Source organism: Hyperolius riggenbachi, chromosome 10, assembly GCF_040937935.1.
Source record: "Hyperolius riggenbachi isolate aHypRig1 chromosome 10, aHypRig1.pri, whole genome shotgun sequence".
NCBI classification, from domain to species: domain Eukaryota; kingdom Metazoa; phylum Chordata; class Amphibia; order Anura; family Hyperoliidae; genus Hyperolius; species Hyperolius riggenbachi.
The window spans coordinates 264,130,114-264,151,171 of NC_090655.1; the positions used below are offsets into that span (position 1 = coordinate 264,130,114).

Sequence of the window (21,058 nt, forward strand, 5' to 3'; positions counted from 1 at the left end):
GCATGCAGACGAATTAAAAAGGGAGTTTCATGCCTTACACCCCGAGAAACCTGGTGGGAGTTGTCCGGAGTCCACTCCTCGGGGGGGGGGGGGGGGGGGGGGTTGGGTACTGTAAGGAAACGCGGAAAGGCCGCCGTCTCTCGAGGTGAGGCGGCTGTTTCCGCGTCCAGCATGGCGTCACAACGCGGAAAAAACGCCGCATGCCACATAGGCAGTGCGGCGGAATCCGCATTGGTAACGGCAGAATCCGCATTGGTAACGGCGGAATCCGCATCAGAGGCGGCCCCCGCACTAGATACATTGCATGACAGTACTGGTGTGGCTGGGACTGATAGTCCACCAAGATTCAGACTTACACGCGCGCGAGCACAGAGGCAGAGTTTAAATAGCAGTTAGAAGGGAGTCGGCTGACCAGCTGGGTCAGCTGACAAATTCCACTGCTCCCATTGGACCAGCAATTAGGGAGGTCCTGGAAAGGTCCTAGAGTATATATACTGCTGGTTGTTCACTTGCTCTTTGTCTGGCGTGCGATCACATATGTGGGAGCACTCAGATCCGTAGTCAGATCCGCAAGTGTGCCGGGACCAGCTGGAGCTGTAATCCTACACTTAGCTAGATTCTGTTGATAGCTAAAGTACTAGATTGATTGTGATTATCTGTTATGACTTTTGCCTGCCTTGACTATCCTCCTGAACTCTGATCTTGTACCTCGATATTTCTGATACTCTGTTGCCAAACCCCGGCTCGTTCCTTGACTCTGCTTCTGCCTCCTGATTTTGTACCCCGATATATCTGATACCCCGTTGCTGAACCCTGCCTGTACTTTGACTCCGCCTTTGCCTCCTGATCTTGTACTTTATCTGTCCGTGTGTGTACGACCTGGCTTGTCCGACCTCGAGAACCGACCTTACTGTTAGAGGCGGTTCCTCGCTCTGTTAGTGATCCTTCCTCCTGAAGGTTACTTTCAGTCTGTCCTTCCTACTGTCAGTCTGACTCCTCCCGTCTTGGAGAGCTCAGGTCTGCGGAAGGAATCTGTGCAGTACTCCTTGCTGCACTGAGGCCTAGTCCTCTAAGTGTTATTGTTGCACCTAACACTACACTCTACTCAGGTGAACAGAGGTTAGCTAGTATATCGGATTATCAGTGATACTGCAGATCACGTATAATCTGGTATACATCTGTATTCCCAGTGATTCTGCAGATCACTGGTAATCAGATCCTCTCTGTGCTTCACCGATCGTTACACTGTCCTTCCAAAAGAGGGACAGTTGGGAGCTATAGTAGAAACTATCTTATAGATCATTTTGACTTGGCCTTTTCTAAAGTAGCTCAGAAGCTGAAAAAGTATGGGAACCACTGTAATAGATGAGTGCAGATGATATCAAAGACAGAGGCTGCAGTTAGCCTATTCAACACCAGATGGCGATCTCGCCTCTCCTAGGTGAAACGCACAGAAAGGAAGTAATGCAACCAAGGACAGGAAATGGAGGAACATAGACATTTGCAGGAGGTGGAGAGAACACGCAGCTGGAAGAGGTAATTATTTTTGTTATTTATTGAGCAGAGCAGAGATCGGGGTGGACATACTTTGTTACAGAGGAGGTCATAGTGCACCTGTCACTATCCTGATCATCCCCCCTTGAAGTAATTGCCATACAAGAGACTTTTATATCACTGCTGTGACTTGTTTGCCAGTTTTTCTAGTGGCCCCCCTACATGTGCCATAGATTATGTCTGGCATCTCACCTTCCTAGTAATAATTCACATCACAGAGACAAGAGAAGATGTATATGGAATATAGCCATGTCCCTCCAGTGCCGTCATCTCGCCTTCCTAATAATAATTCAGTCACATCACAGAGACAAGAGAAGATGTATATGGGATATAGCCATGTCCCTCCAGTGCCGGCATCTCACCTTACTAGTAATAATTCACATCACAGAGACAAGAGGAGATGTATATGGAATATAGCCATGTCCCTCCAGTGCCGGCATCTCACCTTCCTAGTAATAATTCAGTCACATCATAGAGACAAGAGAAGATGTATATGGGATATAGCCATGTCCCTCCAGTGCCGGCATCTCACCTTCCTACTAATAATTCAGTCACATCACAGAGACAAGAGAAGATGTATATGGGATATAGCCATGTCCCTCCAGTGCCGGCATCTCACATTCCTACTAATAATTCAGTCACATCATAGAGACAAGAGAAGATGTATATGGAATATAGCCTTGTCCTTCCAGTGCCAGCATCTCACCTTCCTACTAATAATTCAGTCACATCATAGAGACAAGAGAAGATGTATATGGGATATAACCATGTCCCTCCAGTGCTGGCATCTCACCTTCCTACTAATAATTCAGTCACATCATAGAGACAAGAGAAGATGTATATGGAATATAGCCATGTCCCTCCAGTGCTGGCATCTCACCTTCCTACTAATAATTCAGTCACATCATAGAGACAAGAGAAGATGTATATGGAATATAGCCTTGTCCTTCCAGTGCCAGCATCTCACCTTCCTACTAATAATTCAGTCACATCATAGAGACAAGAGAAGATGTATATGGGATATAACCATGTCCCTCCAGTGCTGGCATCTCACCTTCCTACTAATAATTCAGTCACATCATAGAGACAAGAGAAGATGTATATGGAATATAGCCATGTCCCTCCAGTGCTGGCATCTCACCTTCCTACTAATAATTCAGTCACATCACAGAGACAAGAGAAGATGTATATGGGATATAGCCATGTCCCTCCAGTGCCGGCATCTCACCTTCCTAGTAATAATTCAGTCACATCACAGAGACAAGAGAAGATGTATATGGGATATAGCCATGTCCCTCCAGTGCCGGCATCTCACCTACCTAGTAATAATTCAGTCACATCACAGAGACAAGAGAAGATGTATATGGAATATAGCCATGTCCCCCCAGTGCCGGCATCTCACTTTCCTAGTAATAATTCAGTCACAGAGACAAGAGAAGATGTATATGGAATATAGCCATGTCCCCCCAGTGCTGGCATCTCACCTTCCTAGTAATAATTCAGTCACATCACAGAGACAGGAGAAGATGTATGTGGAATATAGCCATGTCCCTCCAGTGACGGCATCTCACCTTCCTAGTAATAATTCAGTCACATCACAGAGACAAGAGAAGATGTATATGGAATATAGCCATGTCCCCCCAGTGCTGGCATCTCACCTTCCTAGTAATAATTCAGTCACATCACAGAGACAAGAGAAGATGTATATGAAATATAGCCATGTCCCTCCAGTGCTGGCATCTCACCTTCCTAGTAATAATTCAGTCACATCACAGAGACAAGAGTAGATGTATATGAAATATAGCCATGTCCCTCCAGTGCTGGCATCTCACCTTCCTAGTAATAATTTAGTCACATCACAGAGACAAGAGAAGATGTATATGGAATATAGCCATGTCCCTCCAGTGCCGGCATCTCACCTTCCTAGTAATAATTCAGTCACATCACAGAGACAAGAGAAGATGTATATGGAATATAGCCATGTCCCTCCAGTGACGGCATCTCACCTTCCTAGTAATAATTCAGTCACATCACAGAAACAAGAGAAGATGTATATGGAATATAGCCATGTCCCTCCAGTGCCGGCATCTCACCTTCCTACTAATAATTCAGTCACATCACAGAGACAAGAGAAGATGTATATGGGATATAGCCATGTCCCTCCAGTGCCGGCATCTCACCTTCCTACTAATAATTCAGTCACATCACAGAGACAAGAGAAGATGTATATGAAATATAGCCATGTCCCTCCAGTGCTGGCATCTCACCTTCCTAGTAATAATTCAGTCACATCACAGAGACAAGAGTAGATGTATATGAAATATAGCCATGTCCCTCCAGTGCTGGCATCTCACCTTCCTAGTAATAATTTAGTCACATCACAGAGACAAGAGAAGATGTATATGGAATATAGCCATGTCCCTCCAGTGCCGGCATCTCACCTTCCTAGTAATAATTCAGTCACATCACAGAGACAAGAGAAGATGTATATGGAATATAGCCATGTCCCTCCAGTGACGGCATCTCACCTTCCTAGTAATAATTCAGTCACATCACAGAAACAAGAGAAGATGTATATGGAATATAGCCATGTCCCTCCAGTGCCGGCATCTCACCTTCCTACTAATAATTCAGTCACATCACAGAGACAAGAGAAGATGTATATGGGATATAGCCATGTCCCTCCAGTGCCGGCATCTCACCTTCCTACTAATAATTCAGTCACATCACAGAGACAAGAGAAGATGTATATGGAATATAGCCATGTCCCTCCAGTGCCGGCATCTCACCTTCCTAGTAATAATTCAGTCACACCACAGAGACAAGAGAAGATGTATATGGAATATAGCCATGTCCCTCCAGTGCTGGCATCTCACCTTCCTAGTAATAATTCAGTCACATCACAGAGACAAGAGAAGATGTATATGGAATATAGCCATGTCCCTCCAGTGCCGGCATCTCGCCTTCCTGGTAATAATTCAGCCACATCACAGAGACAAGAGAAGATGTATATGGAATATAGCCATGTCCCTCCAGTGCCGGCATCTCACCTTCCTGGTAATAACTCACATCACAGAGACAAGAGAAGATGTATATGGAATATAGCCATGTCCCCCCCCCCCCCCCCCCAGTGCTGGCATCTCCCCTTCCTAGTAATAATTCAGTCACATCACAGAGACAAGAGAAGATGTATATGGAATATAGCCATGTCCCTCCAGTGCTGGCATCTCACCTTCCTAGTAATAATTCAGTCACATCATAGAGACAAGAGAAGATGTATATGGAATATAGCCATGTCCCTCCAGTGCTGGCATCTCACCTTCCTGGTAATAACTCACATCACAGAGACAAGAGAAGATGTATATGGAATATAGCCATGTCCCCCCCCCCCCCCCCCAGTGCTGGCATCTCCCCTTCCTAGTAATAATTCAGTCACATCACAGAGGCAAGAGAAGATGTATATGGAGTATAGCCATGTCCCTCCAGTGCCGGTGTGGAGAAATTTTTTGCAACTTTATCAGATTTTGCAACCGGTTGCACTTATTTATAGGTATAGCTATCAGAAAGTGCAACCTAACCATTGACTTTAACCTATCTGTATCAGAAAATGCAACCCAACTAAACCCTATTCTCACACAGAACCCTCCCCTCTTGCTCAACTAATAACCTCCCTGGAGGGAACAATCCCCCCTCTTGCTCAACTAATAACCCCCCCTAGGGAACAATCCCCCCTCTTGCTCAACTAATAAACCCCCCTGGAGGGAACAATCCCCCCTCTTGCTCAACCAATAACCCCCCCTGGAGGGAACAATCCCCCTTCTAGCTCAATGGGATCTATGGTTGCAAAAAATTACAGGCGTGTTAACAGAGAGGAGCCACGCCTACACAGTCATACACTGTCCTCTATGGCAAGTTGCAAAATATGATGGATAGCAAAATGTTTCACTACACCGGCATCTCACCTTCCTAGTAATCATTCAGTCACATCACAGAGACAAGAGAAGATGTATATGGAATATAGCCATGTCCCTCCAGTGCCGGCATCTCACCTTCCTAGTAATAATTCAGTCACATCACAGAGACAAGAGAAGATGTATATGGAATATAGCAATGTCCCTCCAGTGCTGGCATCTCACCTTCCTAGTAATAATTCAGTCACATCACACATACAAGAGAAGATGTGTATGGAATATAGCCATATGCCCAACTATATGCCACTCTTTCACTTTTCTAGGGTCTATTGCAAAGTGTTAGAGGCAGGGCTGTTGAGTACAAAAAGCATCTGAATCCTCAGTTTATTGCTGACTCCAGGTACCCAAAATTGCTCTGACTCCACAGCCCTGGTTAGAGGCAGGACAACCAGGTAATCTACAGTACATTGTTTACAAGGAAATAAATCTGTCAGCTTCCATATCCCTCTCAGTTCAGGTGTTTTTTTTTTTTCTCTTAAAGTGGACCCAAATTAAAAATACAAGATCTCAAAAATAACATCTATTTTCTAAATTATAATAATAAATAGCAGCCTTTTGTCAGCCGCATAATGACAAATATAAAATATTTTACATTTATTGAAGGAACCCCTCCCTTTCTTTCATATTGCCGGGATTTTTCCGGCAAAATGCTGGAGTAGGTGGTGTCCAGCAAAGGAGGAATTGCTAATGGCTGCCCCCAGTATAATCCTAGTTATGAAAAGAGAAGGGTGAAAAGCAGGCACTGAAATGCTTATAGGCTTGAAGGAGTGTTTATTTATCTTTGTATGTGTCAGAGTGGTGCAACTAAATATTTTGAATTAAAAAAAAATGTTTGGTTTGGGTCCGCTTTAAAAGAACGGGGGAGCAGGCATGTATAGACAGCACTTCCCATGCCCACTACGTTTTGCATGCGTTTTAATGCATTTTTCCATTTGCATATACAAAATGCACATGCGTTTTTCATGCTTTTTTATATTTCCATTTACGCAAATTAATAGGAAAACAACAGGAAGCAGAAATACATCACAAAACAATATTTTGGGGAATAACCGCATATAAAATGCATGAAAAATGCATAGCATTGCGTTCTCATTGACTTTCATTATGTGCGTTTTTGCTGCGTTTTTGAAGTTGATGCAATGTGTACGTTTCTGCTATGTGTGCACCTAGCCTGGCCTCTAGGAAAGAACTTATGTGGAGTAGTATAATTTTAATGTTAGGGCAGTAGGTCCTTATTCCTGAGGATGGTACGAGATATATATATATATATATATATATATATATATATATATATATATATATATATATATATATATATATATATATGTCCAGGGGATCAGCAGCTCCACAAGATTTCCCCTATAATTAGGGAGTGGTGTGCAAGCAAACAGAGGATTCCCCACGTCCTCAAGGATACAACAAAAAGTCCAGAAGGGTTTGCAGCACACAAAACGCTCTTTATTTGATCCAAACAGCAAAAGTGTAGCAACAGTTTCGGGTGTCCGCACCCTTTGTCAAGCTAACAAATGACAGGAACTCAAAGAATACTTCTAGCCACCCCTACAGGAAATGACATCACAATCGCCTAGGCAACAGGCTAAACAAAATAATGAAACATATATCCAGTGCATGAATGCATTACAATAAAACACACTTATCTGTGCGTTCATGCAAACAGTCAGTCCCAATCATATGATGCGTATCCATGGCGGTGCGATACCAGTAGAGACCTATGAATCACAAAAACAAATGCAAATCAAAATCCCTGTTTAAACCTGAAGGAAATAAAGTCCCTAATTTATTGATCCAAAACACTTCACGTTGTTTCAATTTTGTGATCCTGTCTCCACCTCTCCGTGGTTTTGGAACATGATCAATGATCATGAATGTTAAATCAATATCTCTGTGTCCCATCTCGGCACAGTGTCTAGACACAGGAAGTTCACTTCGTGGACGCCGAGCCGAGATCCTATGTTGTGAGATCTGATCGCGTACTTTCTGCGTCGTTTCGCCAATGTAATACAACCCGCAAGGGCATCGCAACAAGTATACAACATAGGAGCTCTGGCACGTAAGAAAGTGCTTGATTTTGTATTTCTTGCCCGTGCGGTGATCCTCAAACCATTGGCCTTTAATCAAATGTTGGCATTCACTACAACAAAGACAGGGATAACAACCAAGACGGGGAGTACCCAAAAAAGTAGCGTGTTCTCTCTTATCTGGAAGGAGATCTGAACTCACCAATTTCTGACCAATGGTGGAATTTTTTCGATAAGCTGGAATGGGGGGAGAGGCAAAATCATTAATCTCTGGGTATGTATCAGCCAGAATATGCCAGTGTCTCCTAATAATAGAAAAAGTCTTCCGAGACTGGTCATGGAACTGGCGCACAAAGGGTATTCTTTTGCCTCGATCTGGTCTCGAATCTGAGACGGCTTTAGACTGGGGTTCAGTACTAGAAACCGTCTCCAATAGGAGATCCAGGGGATAGCCCCGTTCCACAAATTTCTCAACCATCTGTTCTCTTCGCGGCAATCTCTGGATTAGAAACAATTCTGTTGATCCTCAACATTTGACTCTTTGCCACAGCCCAGAAGACCGCAGGTGGATGGAATGATTCAAAACGGAGTAACTGATTTCTGTCAGTTGGTTTATGATAAATGTCAGTGATGAAAGAAGAACCCTCCCTCATTACGAGGGTATCCAAAAAGGACAATCGATCCCTTTCATGTACAATATCAAACCTGATATTAGGATGGAACTGATTTAGTTCCTCATGGAGGAGTTTTTTGGATTAATAAATTAGGGACTTTATTTCCTTCAGGTTTAAACAGGGATTTTGATTTGCATTTGTTTTTGTGATTTAAAGGTCTCTACTGGTATCGCACCGCCATGGATTTGCAAGATATGATTGGGACTGACTATTTGCATATACACACAGATAAGTGTGTTTTATTGTAATGCATTCATGCACTGGATATATGTTTCATTATTTTGTTTAGGCGATTGTGATGTCATTTCCTGTAGGGGTGGCAATAAGTATTCTTTGAGTTCCTGTCATGTGTTAGCTTGACAAAGGGTGTGGACACCCGAAACTGTTGCTACACTTTTGCTGTTTGGCTCAAATAAAGAGCGTTTTGTGTGCTGCAAACCCTTCTGGACTATATATATATGGTGGGTTAGGTTAGATTATTACCCCTCAGGGATGGAGACCTAGAGATCTGTGAATAGTGCGGAGTGGAGCTGTGACTGGCTGATCTTGTTTGCCATGGAATACTGAGCCCATAAGATCCTCATGGAGCAGCTGCCACCTCCAGCTGGTGCCTCACACATATGCACACTCTCTGTATTACCTTATCTCTGGATTCCTATTACTTCTTATGCTATAAATCATGCAGCTAAATACACCTGTTATCATCTGTGTTTATTACTGCAGTCACAGGAGGTTTATGTCCCGCAGTGGGAGAAGTTGGAGTGTGCACAAACATGATGGCTGGTGGGTCACAGCTAGGGGGTGGAGCCAGGTAACAAGGGGTGTGGCTGGTAGGACAGGCAGAGAAGATGGAGGCTGCAGCTGCAGAGAGTTTGGGTGGCCTCTGCTGCTTTGGTCCTGGTATTGGCACTGCCCCAGCTGGGAGGTTTGTTGCTACGGCTCTTGGAGGGTTTGGGGTTAGTAGGTGATGGACAGGTGGGCTGAGGTATGGTCAGGATATGGAGCCCATCTGTCTAGTTCATCAGGTGCCAGAACCATAAGTAATGATAATTTATAGCTAAGTAGCTGCAGACCTCTGCTCCTATCTCCCTCTGTCTCCAGCTGTTCTCTCCTCACATCCTCATCTATCTACCACTGCCAGCACTGCTGTAACCTCCCAGGAATGTGTGCATGGAGAGGAGGAGAGAAGCACCAGAGGATGAGCAAGGCACACTGGGAGAGAGGACTGTGGTACTGGATGAGCAGGAGACCACAGCTTATTATTTATTTAATTATTTATATAGTGCCGACATATTATGCAACGCTGTACAGAGTATATAGTTTTGTCACTAACTTTCCCTCAGAGGGGCTCACAGTCTAGTCTCTACCATAGTCATATGTCTATAGCGTGTAGTGTATGTATCGTAGTCTAGGGCTAATTTAGGGGGAATCCAATTAACTTAACTGTATGTTTTTGGAATGTGGGAGGAAACAGGAGTACCTGGAGGAAGCCCACACAGACACGGGGAGAACACACAAACTCCTTGCAGATGTTGACCTGGCTGAGATTCAAACCGGAGACCCAGCGTACTGGTTAAGGGCACTGCCTTTGACATGGGAGACCAGTGTTCGAATCCTGGCTAGGGTCAGTACCTATTCAGTAAGGAGTTCAAGGCAAGACTCCCCAACACTGCAGGGTGGCCTCCTGAGCACATCCCAGTGGCTGCAGCTCTTGAGCGCTTTGAGTCCGACAGGAGAAAAGCGCTATATAAATGTTCGGATTATTATTATTATTATGGGATATTATCACCCCCTAGCAAAGTATGTTTTTTCTGTGCTCTGTTTATTACTGCTGATATCTTAAAGCTATAATTTGTTATCCTTTTCAGAACTAAGATCTGAGCTCAAAGAGCAAGAGACATATGTGAGGAGTGATCAGCAATCTATGCAGGAGGGAGACATGATGAGGACAATTAAAGAGGAAGAAGAAGAGACATATGTGAGGAATGATCAGCAGTCTATGGAGGAGGGTGATATGATGGGTATAATTAAAGAGGAAGAAGAAGAGACATATGTGAGGAGTGATCAGCAATCTACAGAGAAGGATGACATGATGAGGACAATTAAAGTCGAAGAAGAAGAGACGTATGTGAGGAGTGATCAGCAGTCTATCGAGGAGGGTGAACTGATGGGAACAAATAAAGAGGAAGAAGAAGATACGTATGTGAGGAGTGATCAGCAGTCTGTGGAGGAGGATTACATAATAAAGACAATTAAAGAAGAAGAAGAAGAAGAGACATATGTGAGGAGTGATCAGCAGTCTGCAGAGGAGGGTGATATAATGAGGACAACTATAGATGAGGACCATCTTACAGAGGGCAGAACAGGTGAGAAACCAACATTAACCTCCTGAGCGTTACGTTAATTTGATCAAATGGCTGCAAAACCTTTAGCTTGCACTGGGCTAGCTAGTACAGGTGTCCAGCACCTCCCGATCCCCCCCGTTAATACATTACCCAGCCTGGCTTCAGCGATCGGCGCAGCCTCTAAGCACAGCTCCGCTCTTCTCTATGAGGCGGATTGCACATGACGTCATGACGTCGCCGACGTCATGCGCAAACCTGATCCTCCCCATAGAGAGATTTGATCTCCTATCAATCAGCAAGATTTCAAGCTCCCAGGTGTCTTCTCTGTATGCAGGAAATGAGCTGAGATTAGGAGCAGCCCCTGTATGACCTTGTTCACATTGCGTTCAGCTCGCGTGTCCGTCCTCGTTGGGCTGTTTTTGAGGCATCTTTTTTTCCGATTCCCAGCGCTTTTGTGGGCGATTCATTTTTGTGCTTAGCGGTTTTCTAAGCATTTTTTCCGAGCGGTTTTGTAATTCACTCCCTGACACAAGTCAGGAAGTGAACTCTTTGACCCGGAAAAGAATAAATACAATGGGCCTGATTCACAAAGCGGTGATAACCAAGTTATCACACCTAAAAGACTTTAGGCGTGATAACCTTTGCGCCACTGAGTTAGCACCGCTTTGTGCTGATTATCGCGCGCAAAGTCCCGCGCGCAAAGTTTTGCTCGCGCAATTCCGCGCGCAGCGCCCATAGGGTGTAATGGGCGCATCGCGCGTGCAAAACTTTGCGCACGAGTTTCTTCTTATCATGCCTAAACTGAGTTTAGGCGTGATAAAGGGCTTTTCACAAACACTTTGCACCGCTTTGTGAATCAGGCCCAATCTATTTATTCTTAAAAAACGCAATCGCTACACAAATCGATTTTATGAGCGTTTTGCGTATTTCCTATACTTTCCCATTGAGGCGGAATCGCCTCAAAAATGGTCCACGCACCACTTTGCTAGCCGCACAGCGCACGACCCGTGCTGATATTAACCTTCTCATAGACATTCATTGAACATGTGTTTGGTGGGCAATTTAAAAAATCGCCCGTGTGTAAAAAAAACAAAACAAAACCAGAAAATGCCTGCAGTGTGAACAAGCCCTAAGGGATTGTGCCTAATCCCATTTTATTACAGGAACTCTCCATGGAAGCAATCATTCATTCAGATCTCAAACTATCCACCATGGCCAATTGGTTGTGGTCAGATGAAACCAAAATTGAGCTCTTTGGAATCAACTCAACTCTCCATGTTTGTAGGAGGAGGAAAGCTGCCTATGACCCCAACAACACCATCCCAACCATCAAACCCGGAGGTGGATACATTAGGCTTTTGGGGGTGTTTTTCTGCTAAGGTGGAAATGTCAAACTCCAGACCTTCGAGAGCCGAGGTCCTTACTCATTTTTGGCACAACTCAAATGCACTATTATTATTTAGTATTTATATTGTCAATATCTTCTGCAGCACATTACAGAGTACATAGTCACATAGTCATGTCACTGACTGTCCCTCAGAGGGGCTCACCATCTAATCCTACCATAGTCTAGGGCCAATTTTATGGGAAAGTCAGTTAACTTATTTATATGCTTTTCAAATGTTAGCGGAAACTGAAGTGTCGGAGGAAACTCACAGCACAGGAGCGTGGCCCCGAGGTGAGGGAGAGAGCAGTCGGACCCCCCCTCCCCGGGTGGTGGAATCCCAGTGTGCCGCTGCTCCCCCCTCCATCACTGCACTGGGTGCACCCTCCTCCTCACTGCACCCCAGGCGGGCATTCATCTCGCTTGCTCCTAGAAACGGGGTTGCCTTAGTGGGGCTCTCAATCTAATCCTACCATAGTCTAGGGCCAATTTTATGGAGAGGCTGCAAGCCAAGAGTAATAACCGCTAAGCTAACCATTATGTCAGTTTTATTGACAGGAGTGAATCAGGAAAGGTGTTGTTCATCGAGTAGAACACATTTCTCAATTTCTCAGTCCATCCTTAACACTGGCATGGATATGGCCTCCGAGGGCTAGAGTGTGACACCTCTGTGCTAAGGGGACAGGACACCATCACTACAAGGAAGGGACAATGGGCGGGCCATGTTCTTTACAATCTGTGGTGAGCTCCTCCTCCCCTCAGCCACACTGACAATGGGTTGTGGATGGGTATTCCTGAATAACAATGACCCCAAACACCTGGCCAGGAAAACAAAAAAGTGTCTAAAGAAGAAGCACATGAAGGCCTTGGAGTAACTTAGCCAGTCTCCAGACCTTAATCCAACAGAAAATCTGTGGAGGGAGCTGGAGGTTCAAGTTGCCAAACATCAGCCTCCAAACCATATTGACTTGCAGAAGTTCTGCAGAGAGGAGAGGGCCCCAATCCCTCCTGAGATGTGTGCAAACCTGGTGGCCAACTGCAAGAGACGTCTAACCTCTGTAATTGCCAGCAAGGGTTTTCCTACCAAGTACTAAGGCCTCTTGCATACTGCATGCGATTCTGATTTTTTTATATGGTCCGATTTTTTTAAATGGTCAGATTAAAAACCTAGTAGCATGCAGTACTTTAAATCAGAATAAAAAATCAGATCGTATTAAAAATCGGAATCGCAAGTAGTGTGCAAGAGGTCTTAGCTGTGTTTTGATAGGGGATCAAATACTTATTTCACGTATTACAATGCACACAAAGCTCTGACTTAGTGACACAGGGTTTTTGAGGTTTCTTTTGTTATTATTCTATCTCTCATATGTACAATAAAACTCCCATTACACTTAAAGAGGAGCTGTCAGCCATACTATCTCAGGGAGAAAAAAACAAATATATAAGTAGATAAATACTTGCTCTACTTACATAACAGATGTATTGCACTGTCCACGTTATGATTCCTGTGAATTTTATAAAGGGAAAGTAGAGAATCTTATTCTAGACAGTTTCCATATTTCTTGTGGCTATTTTGAAGCCAGTCGTGATGTAATATCCGCCCTTAGTCTCCTCTGCCTGATTTGCCCGCCCTTCACTATAGAAAGTGCATTGTCTCAGCCTGAGAAATTTTGGCCAATCAGAGAGGAACAGAGGTGTGGGAGGGGAAAACTGGAGAGAAAGAGGCTTCAGCCAATCAGGCTGCATTAGTTAAGTCTGAGGGGAAGTAGAGAAGCAAAAAAGACAACCCAGCATGCCCTGTAACTTCTCTTTTGTGTACCAAATTTTCTGTGTACCAAATAAGAGTCATGTAAACTGGGGAATGATAATTTATCAACAAGAAAAGTAATAGTGATTTTAACTTTTGGATTGCCTGATCAGCATCCTTATTACTTGTTTACCAGATAAAAATAAAGAATTGATTTTTGATTTTATGCCTGAAAGTTTACTCTTTAAACACTGATCAGAGGGAAAACAAGAAAAGTAAGCAGGGGATCATATACTTATTTTCCTAACTGTAGGTCTGTTGTCACAATAGTAAAATGCTTGGATTGCTTCATCAAACTCTACAATTTACAATTTTCCAGTGTATGGGGAATGCTTTAGGTGTTGGGACAGTCAATGGGAGGCGAATCATTTTCCAAATTTAATGCCATTTATATGCAGCTAATCACATTTGTCAGGGAATGCATTTGATTGGCTGAATTCCAAGCTACATAAAATTAGCATGCAGGACAAACGTATACGCTAGTCATGTGATTGGCCGCCTGTAATGAGCACAACATTCTGCAGTTCCCTGTCAGGCTGATCACTATGGGAGAAAAGCTCTATAGAAATGTTATTGTTATAACTAGAGATGGTCAGTGACATGTCAATAACTCTGAGATGCTGCAAGCTGTATGCTAAGTATATGTAGAACTGTACAGCTGCTACATTTGGAACATTTCCAATCTCCATAAACTTTGCATCAGCTTGGAATTATCAGCAGTTCACTGACCCTCTCTAATGATAATTGTTCCTCCCCTCAGAATTCTCTAACAGGAAGTGATGATGTTTCTCTATTTGCAGGGCGGAGTCCCGGCATCAGGAACCTCTCAGAGACTCGTCTCTCTGTATCCACAGACTGTACAACGGATGATGATGTCACTGGACAAGAGCCTCCTGCAGATATCCTGGTGACCCCAAGTATTCCCCCAGACTCCCCTCACCTGTCTAACCCTGAGGGGCCTCATACCCAGCACAGCTCTCCCCCTGCTGGAGGGTCGTTTTCATGTTTAACATGTGGGAAATGTTTTGATCGGAAATCACATCTTGTCAATCATGAGAGATGTCACACTGGTGAGAAGCCCTATTCCTGTGCTGAGTGTGGGAAATGTTTTGGGCATAAATCAAACCTTGCCTCACATGAGAGATCTCACACTGGTGAGAAGCCCTATAAATGTGCCGAGTGCGGGAAATGTTTTGTATGGAAACCACAGCTCGATAGACATGAGAGATCTCACACTGGAGCGAAGCCCTTTTCATGTGCTGAGTGTGGGAAAAGCTTTGGGCGTAAGTCTTATCTTGTTACACATGAGAGATCTCACACTGGTGAAAAGCCCTATTCATGTGCTGAGTGTGGGAAATGTTTTGTGCAGATAGCAAATCTTCTCAGACATGAGAGATCTCACACTGGTGAAAAGCCTTATTCGTGTTCTGAGTGTGGGAAATGTTTTACATGTAAGTCTTATCTTGAGAGACATGAGAGATCTCACACTGGTGAGAAGCCCTATTCGTGTTCTGAATGTGGGAAATGTTTTGGGTGTAAGCCTTATCTTGTCAAACATGAGAGATCTCACATTGGTGAGAAGCCCTATTCATGTTCTGACTGTGGGAAATGTTTTGCGCGTAGGGCCCATCTCGTCAGACATATGAGTACTCACACTGGTGAGTAGCTGTATTCATGTGCAAAGTGTGGGAAATGTTTTGTGAGTAAATTACTCATCAGACATTTGTGTTGAGTGTGGAAAACATCTTGGCAAAAATTTTCTTTGTCAATGTTGTTTGTTTGTTTTTTTCTTGCAAATTGCACAAGCAGGTGTATTTACACAGAATCCAGAGGATTCTTTCATACTGCTCAGTGCATTGGTTTGTTAAAGTCCATGAACTGGGGTGAAATAGTAAGTTAAACATGGTTACATATAGTATTAAGCCTAGTCAAAACTTGAATGTGATCACTTTCCCATTGTAAGGGTTAACAAACCAGTCACATTATACATGCAAATGAGGCAGACTCTGCAGTCCCATGCAGCCAAGGCTTTCCTGAAAAAAATATGAAAGTCAAAACACTTTTCTCTGGCTGTACAAACCCCCCTGATAAAAAGAGCGGTCGGAAAAATAATTATTTGTTTTTGAAAGAGATTTGATGTCACACTGACATGGCTGCTTTGTTTAATTCAGAGTCAGAACTTTCTATATAGCATTGTTATTTACCTACGGTGAGCTGCACATGTGGGTATGTTAGAAGCTCTCATTCATCCACATTGAAGTGAGGAAAGGAGATTTCCCTCTCTGTGTCTTTGCTGTACAACCATAAGAAAAAGTATGAGAACCCCTCTTAAGGTTTTGGTGTTTTATGTATTATTTGCTGAGCTTGTAAAGAGAGTTGAACGTGAGAAAAAATATCAATAAAAATTAAGTTTACATCAATGTAATCTCCTTTCCTGAATAATTAGTTATTCAATTCATATAAAAACAACATCTTCTTTAATGGGGAGAATAGATGCATGAGCATTTTAACACACTACGATTGGGACAGCCAGTAACACAAGTACAGCTACGTACAACATACTGTACAATCAGGACAACCAGTGACACAAGTACAGCTACATACAACACACTGTACAATCAGGACAGCCAGTGTCACAAGTACAGCTACATACAACACACTGTACAATCAGGACAAACAGGGACACAAGTACAGATACATACAACACACTGTACAATCAGGACCACCAGTGACATAAGTACAGCTACATACAACACACTGTACAATCAGGACAACCAGTGACACAAGTACAGCTACATACAACATACTGTACAATCAGGACAACCAGTGACACAAGTACAGCTACATACAACACATTGCACAATCAGGACAGCCAGTGTCACAAGTACAGCTACATACAACACACTGTACAATCAGGACAAACAGGGACACAAGTACAGATACATACAACACACTGTACAATCAGGACCACCAGTGACATAAGTACAGCTACATACAACACACTGTACAATCAGGACAACCAGTGACACAAGTACAGCTACATACAACACACTGTACAATCAGGACAACCAGTGACACAAGTACAGCTACATACAACACACTGTACAATCAGGACAGCCAGTGACACAAGTACTGATACATACAACACACTGTACAATCAGGACAGCCAGTGACATAAGTATAGATACATACAACACACTGTACAATCAGGACAACCAGTGACACAAGTACTGATACATACAACACACTGTACAATCAGGACAGCCAGTGACACAAGTACTGATACATACAACACACTGTACAATCAGGACAGCCAGTGACATAAGTATAGATACATACAACACACTGTACAATCAGGACAACCAGTGACACAAGCACAGATACATACAACACACTGTACAATCAGGACAACCAGTGACACAAGTACAGCTACATACAACACACTGTACAATCAGGACAACCAGTGACACAAGTACAGCTACATACAGCACACTGTACAATCAGGACAACCAGTGACACAAGTACAGATACATACAACACACTGTACAATCAGGACAACCAGTGACACAAGTACAGCTACATACAACACACTGTACAATCAGGACAACCAGTGACACAAGTACAGCTACATACAACACACTGTACAATCAGGACAACCAGTGACACAAGTACAGATACTGTAGATACAACACACTGTACAATCAGGACAACCAGTGACACAAGTACAGATACATACAACACACTGTACAATCAGGACAACCAGTCACACAACTACAGCTACATACAACACACTGTACAATCAGGACAACCAGTGACACAAGTACAGCTACATACAACACACTGTACAATCAGGGCAACCAGTGACACAAGTACAGCAACATACAACACACTGTACAATCAGGACAACCAGTGACACAAGTACAGCTACATACAACACACTGTACAATCAGGACAACCAGTGACACAAGTACAGATACATACAACACACTGTACAATCAGGACAACCAGTCACACAACTACAGCTACATACAACACACTGTACAATCAGGGCAACCAGTGACACAAGTACAGCTACATACAACACACTGTACAATCAGGACAACCAGTGACACAAGTACAGCTACATACAACACACTGTACAATCAGGGCAACCAGTGACACAAGTACAGCTACATACAACACACTGTACAATCAGGGCAACCAGTGACACAAGTAAAGCTACATATAACACACTGTACAATCAGGACAACCAGCAACACAAGTACAGCTACATACAACACACTGTACAATCAGGACAACCAGAGACTCAAGTACAAATACATATAATTGAAATATATTTTCAAAACCTCACCAATACTGGTACATGTTTATTTGATAAAATACACAGACACAAAGCTCATATCCAAAAACTCCCCAATAGCCCCCATAACAAGAAACCCGGACTTCATCCCAGGATTACAATACCCAGAGAGTTTTAATTGGTGGACTAATAATCAACTCCATAGTTTTTATGATATATTGAGAAACAACAGGAATCCTAATAATAGATTGATCCCCCCACACAAGGAATTTCTTAGGAGTGCACAAATCCAACACTATATCTCAAAAAACTGGAAAGCAGATCTTCTTTCACTAACTAAAATAGAGAAGGAAATAGTCTCTAAGGGTGAAATAATTAAACCAATCTCCTTAATTTACAAATTAATTACGCAACCACTGAAAGTAGAGAAAAAACTTTATCAGAAAAAATGGGAGAGGGACCTAGGACAAACATTGGATGATTCTCACTGGGCTCCGATATGGAGAAACACCACAAAATGCTCTAGCAATGTCTCTCTGACAGAAACCTCAATAAAAATTATGTTTCGCGCATATCTGACCCCAGAGAGGATAAATAAATATAAACCTTCTACACCCAAAACGTGTTTCAGAGGCTGCCCAGACATAGGAGACTATTACCACACCTGGTGGACATGTCCCATAGTACAGGAATTATGGAACAGGGTATTTGAATTACCAGAGGAACTATGGGGGAAAAACACAACTTCCACTCCAATGGTAGCACTGTTAAATACTAGCCTCCCAAGCTTAAGTAAAGGAGAAAACAAAATGTTCACTAAAATCTTGGTGGCTACCAGAGCACACATAGCCAAGTCCTGGCTCACCAAGGAATTAAAATGGGAAGTAGTCATACAAAAAATTAATTATATCTGCATGAATGAACACATTATGGCTCTGACGACAGATGATACATCTCAATTCTACAAAGTCTGGCACCCCTGGTTGACATCTAAATACGGGGAACACATATACGCTATTCTCAACAGTAAGTTATAGGAGAGATAGTTGGCTATAAATACCATAAACAAGGAGGCATAGCACACTTATGACAAGAGACCCAGAATGCAGCTATGGTACTCAATTAATATGGATCAATATACCCCTCTCTGAGCTCGAATTTAATAAATGGAACGTTTAACTGGAATTAACCTTTCCCTCCTTAGGTTGCTATCATTGAACTGATGGACTTTTATCACCTATGTGGGAGAAGCCCCACGGATACAAATGTGTTTATAATAACAAATTGGCAGCAATGCCTATAATGTATAGTATGTTAGTTCAATAGAATTTACTGGTGTGTTGTAAACAGTATGACCTTTATACTGGGTGTTATATAATTGTATATGCAAGAATTAATATCTTAATAAACACCTTTTTGAAAGTAAAAAAAAATACACAGACACAGGAAACACAAGGAGGAGGTCAATGCCCTTGTAAGCTTACTATGTAGAGGGTAGTGAGGTGGAGACACTAGGTGAAAGACAAAGGAGTTAATATTAAGCCCCAAATTCTAGCTATAACAAATTATAAGCTTGTCTGAATAGGTGTGTTGAGGATACATGTTCCAGGTTTGGAGCATGATGGAGTAGGAGTGAAGTCCAAAGGAGAGGTGACACTCATGAGAAGTCTTGGATGCAAAAGTAATTCCTATTTGTGCTCCTATAGATAGTGTTTGTACCCCAGCTCTTATGGGTGCCGTTGCCGTGTAGTAGGAAGCTAGCTGAGCCAGAGGCATTGTGGGTATTTGTATTATTCTGTCAGCCTGGTGGGAAAGTATGGGGAGAATTAGCAGTGGAGGAGAGAGAATCGCTGCTGGTCACCGGAGATCTGGGCATGTGCAGAGAGATGCACCCCTCATTCATTACATTTCATGCTGAATGTCCCCCCAGCCAGGCCTCCTACAGTCCCCTAATTTGTAGGGTAGGAAAGGGGCCTCCATGCTACTTCTGTATCATATTGCAGACCTCCAGTACTGCTTGTTCTCGAGATATCACATATAAACCACTCCGGGGTCTGTAGGAGCCATGGTTGCTGAGATAAATTTATGTGGCTCAAATGTAATACATTTAGGCTGCTTCCACACAGGGACGTTACAGGCGCACGTTAGTGCAGCCTTTAACGCTCCCCCAACGCACAGCAATGTAACACAAGTGGGCTGTTCACACTGCCCACGTTGCGTTACATGTAACGCTGCACGTTCTTAAGAAAGTGCAGCATGCTACGGCGTTAGAGCGGCTTAAGCCGCGTTAGACTGTTTGCACATGCTCAGTCATGTTGGGGAGGAGCGGAGAGCGACCAGGCACATGGCTAATTAATATTCACTGCACATTGTGACGTGCAGTGTTTACTTCCTGGAGCGGCCGATCTGTGCGGCGATTGGCCGGCGGGACCACGTGATGCCGCATGCGCACAAGAGTGCGCATCACGGCATCACAGACACCAGAGTGAGCTGCACAACGCGGCTCACTCTGGCGTCCACAATGAAGAGCACCAGGCGTCGCGGTAGGTGCACGTTATGCGACCTTAACGTAGCACCTGACGCAACGTCTTAGTGTGCAAGTAGCCTTAGGGTGCATATTTATTGTAACACTGATGTCTCCATACGAAGCGGAGGCTTCAGGTTTGGGGAGACCGGAATTTGGGGGGTTTAAACTTACTGTGAAAATTAGAAGTCCCAGGGACCCTCCGGGCTCCTCAGGAACTCCTAAAAAGTCTCCCCCTCCCCCCACCAGCACTAACAGCTGCACAAACAGAGGAAAATGTCCTTACTGTGCATGTATCTGCTTACACTGCCTCCTGTGTGCTGGTAACTCTCACCTGACGTGCTCAGGAGTGACTCTCCCTGTTCCCTAGGCAACATGACATAAATTATGCAAGGAGGGAGGGAAAAAGAGACAAAGTCCATGAAAGACAAATGAAAGGGAGGAAGTGGTGTAATTTTTT

At 43.5% G+C, this 21,058-nt stretch overlaps 1 protein-coding gene across 1 annotated transcript; it reads left to right on the plus strand.

Annotated features, from left to right (window-relative positions):
- Positions 1-1,485: 1,485 nt before the first annotated feature.
- On the plus strand, positions 1,486-17,121 carry LOC137535425 (oocyte zinc finger protein XlCOF6.1-like). Its single transcript, XM_068257260.1, has 3 exons — positions 1,486-1,536; positions 10,107-10,604; positions 14,575-17,121. The coding sequence occupies exons 2-3, from the start codon at positions 10,163-10,165 to the stop codon at positions 15,438-15,440; spliced, it is 1,308 nt and encodes a 435-aa protein (XP_068113361.1). The 5' UTR covers positions 1,486-1,536; positions 10,107-10,162; the 3' UTR covers positions 15,441-17,121.
- The last annotated feature ends 3,937 nt before the right edge of the window (positions 17,122-21,058 follow it).

Bases quoted from the DNA above. Each gene is read 5' to 3' on its own strand.
- LOC137535425 (XM_068257260.1), top strand. From the start codon at position 10,163: ATGCAGGAGGGAGACATGATGAGGACAATTAAAGAGGAAGAAGAAGAG. The intron at 10,605-14,574 runs GTGAGAAACCAA...CTCTATTTGCAG, and splicing joins TCTTACAGAGGGCAGAACAG to GGCGGAGTCCCGGCATCAGG.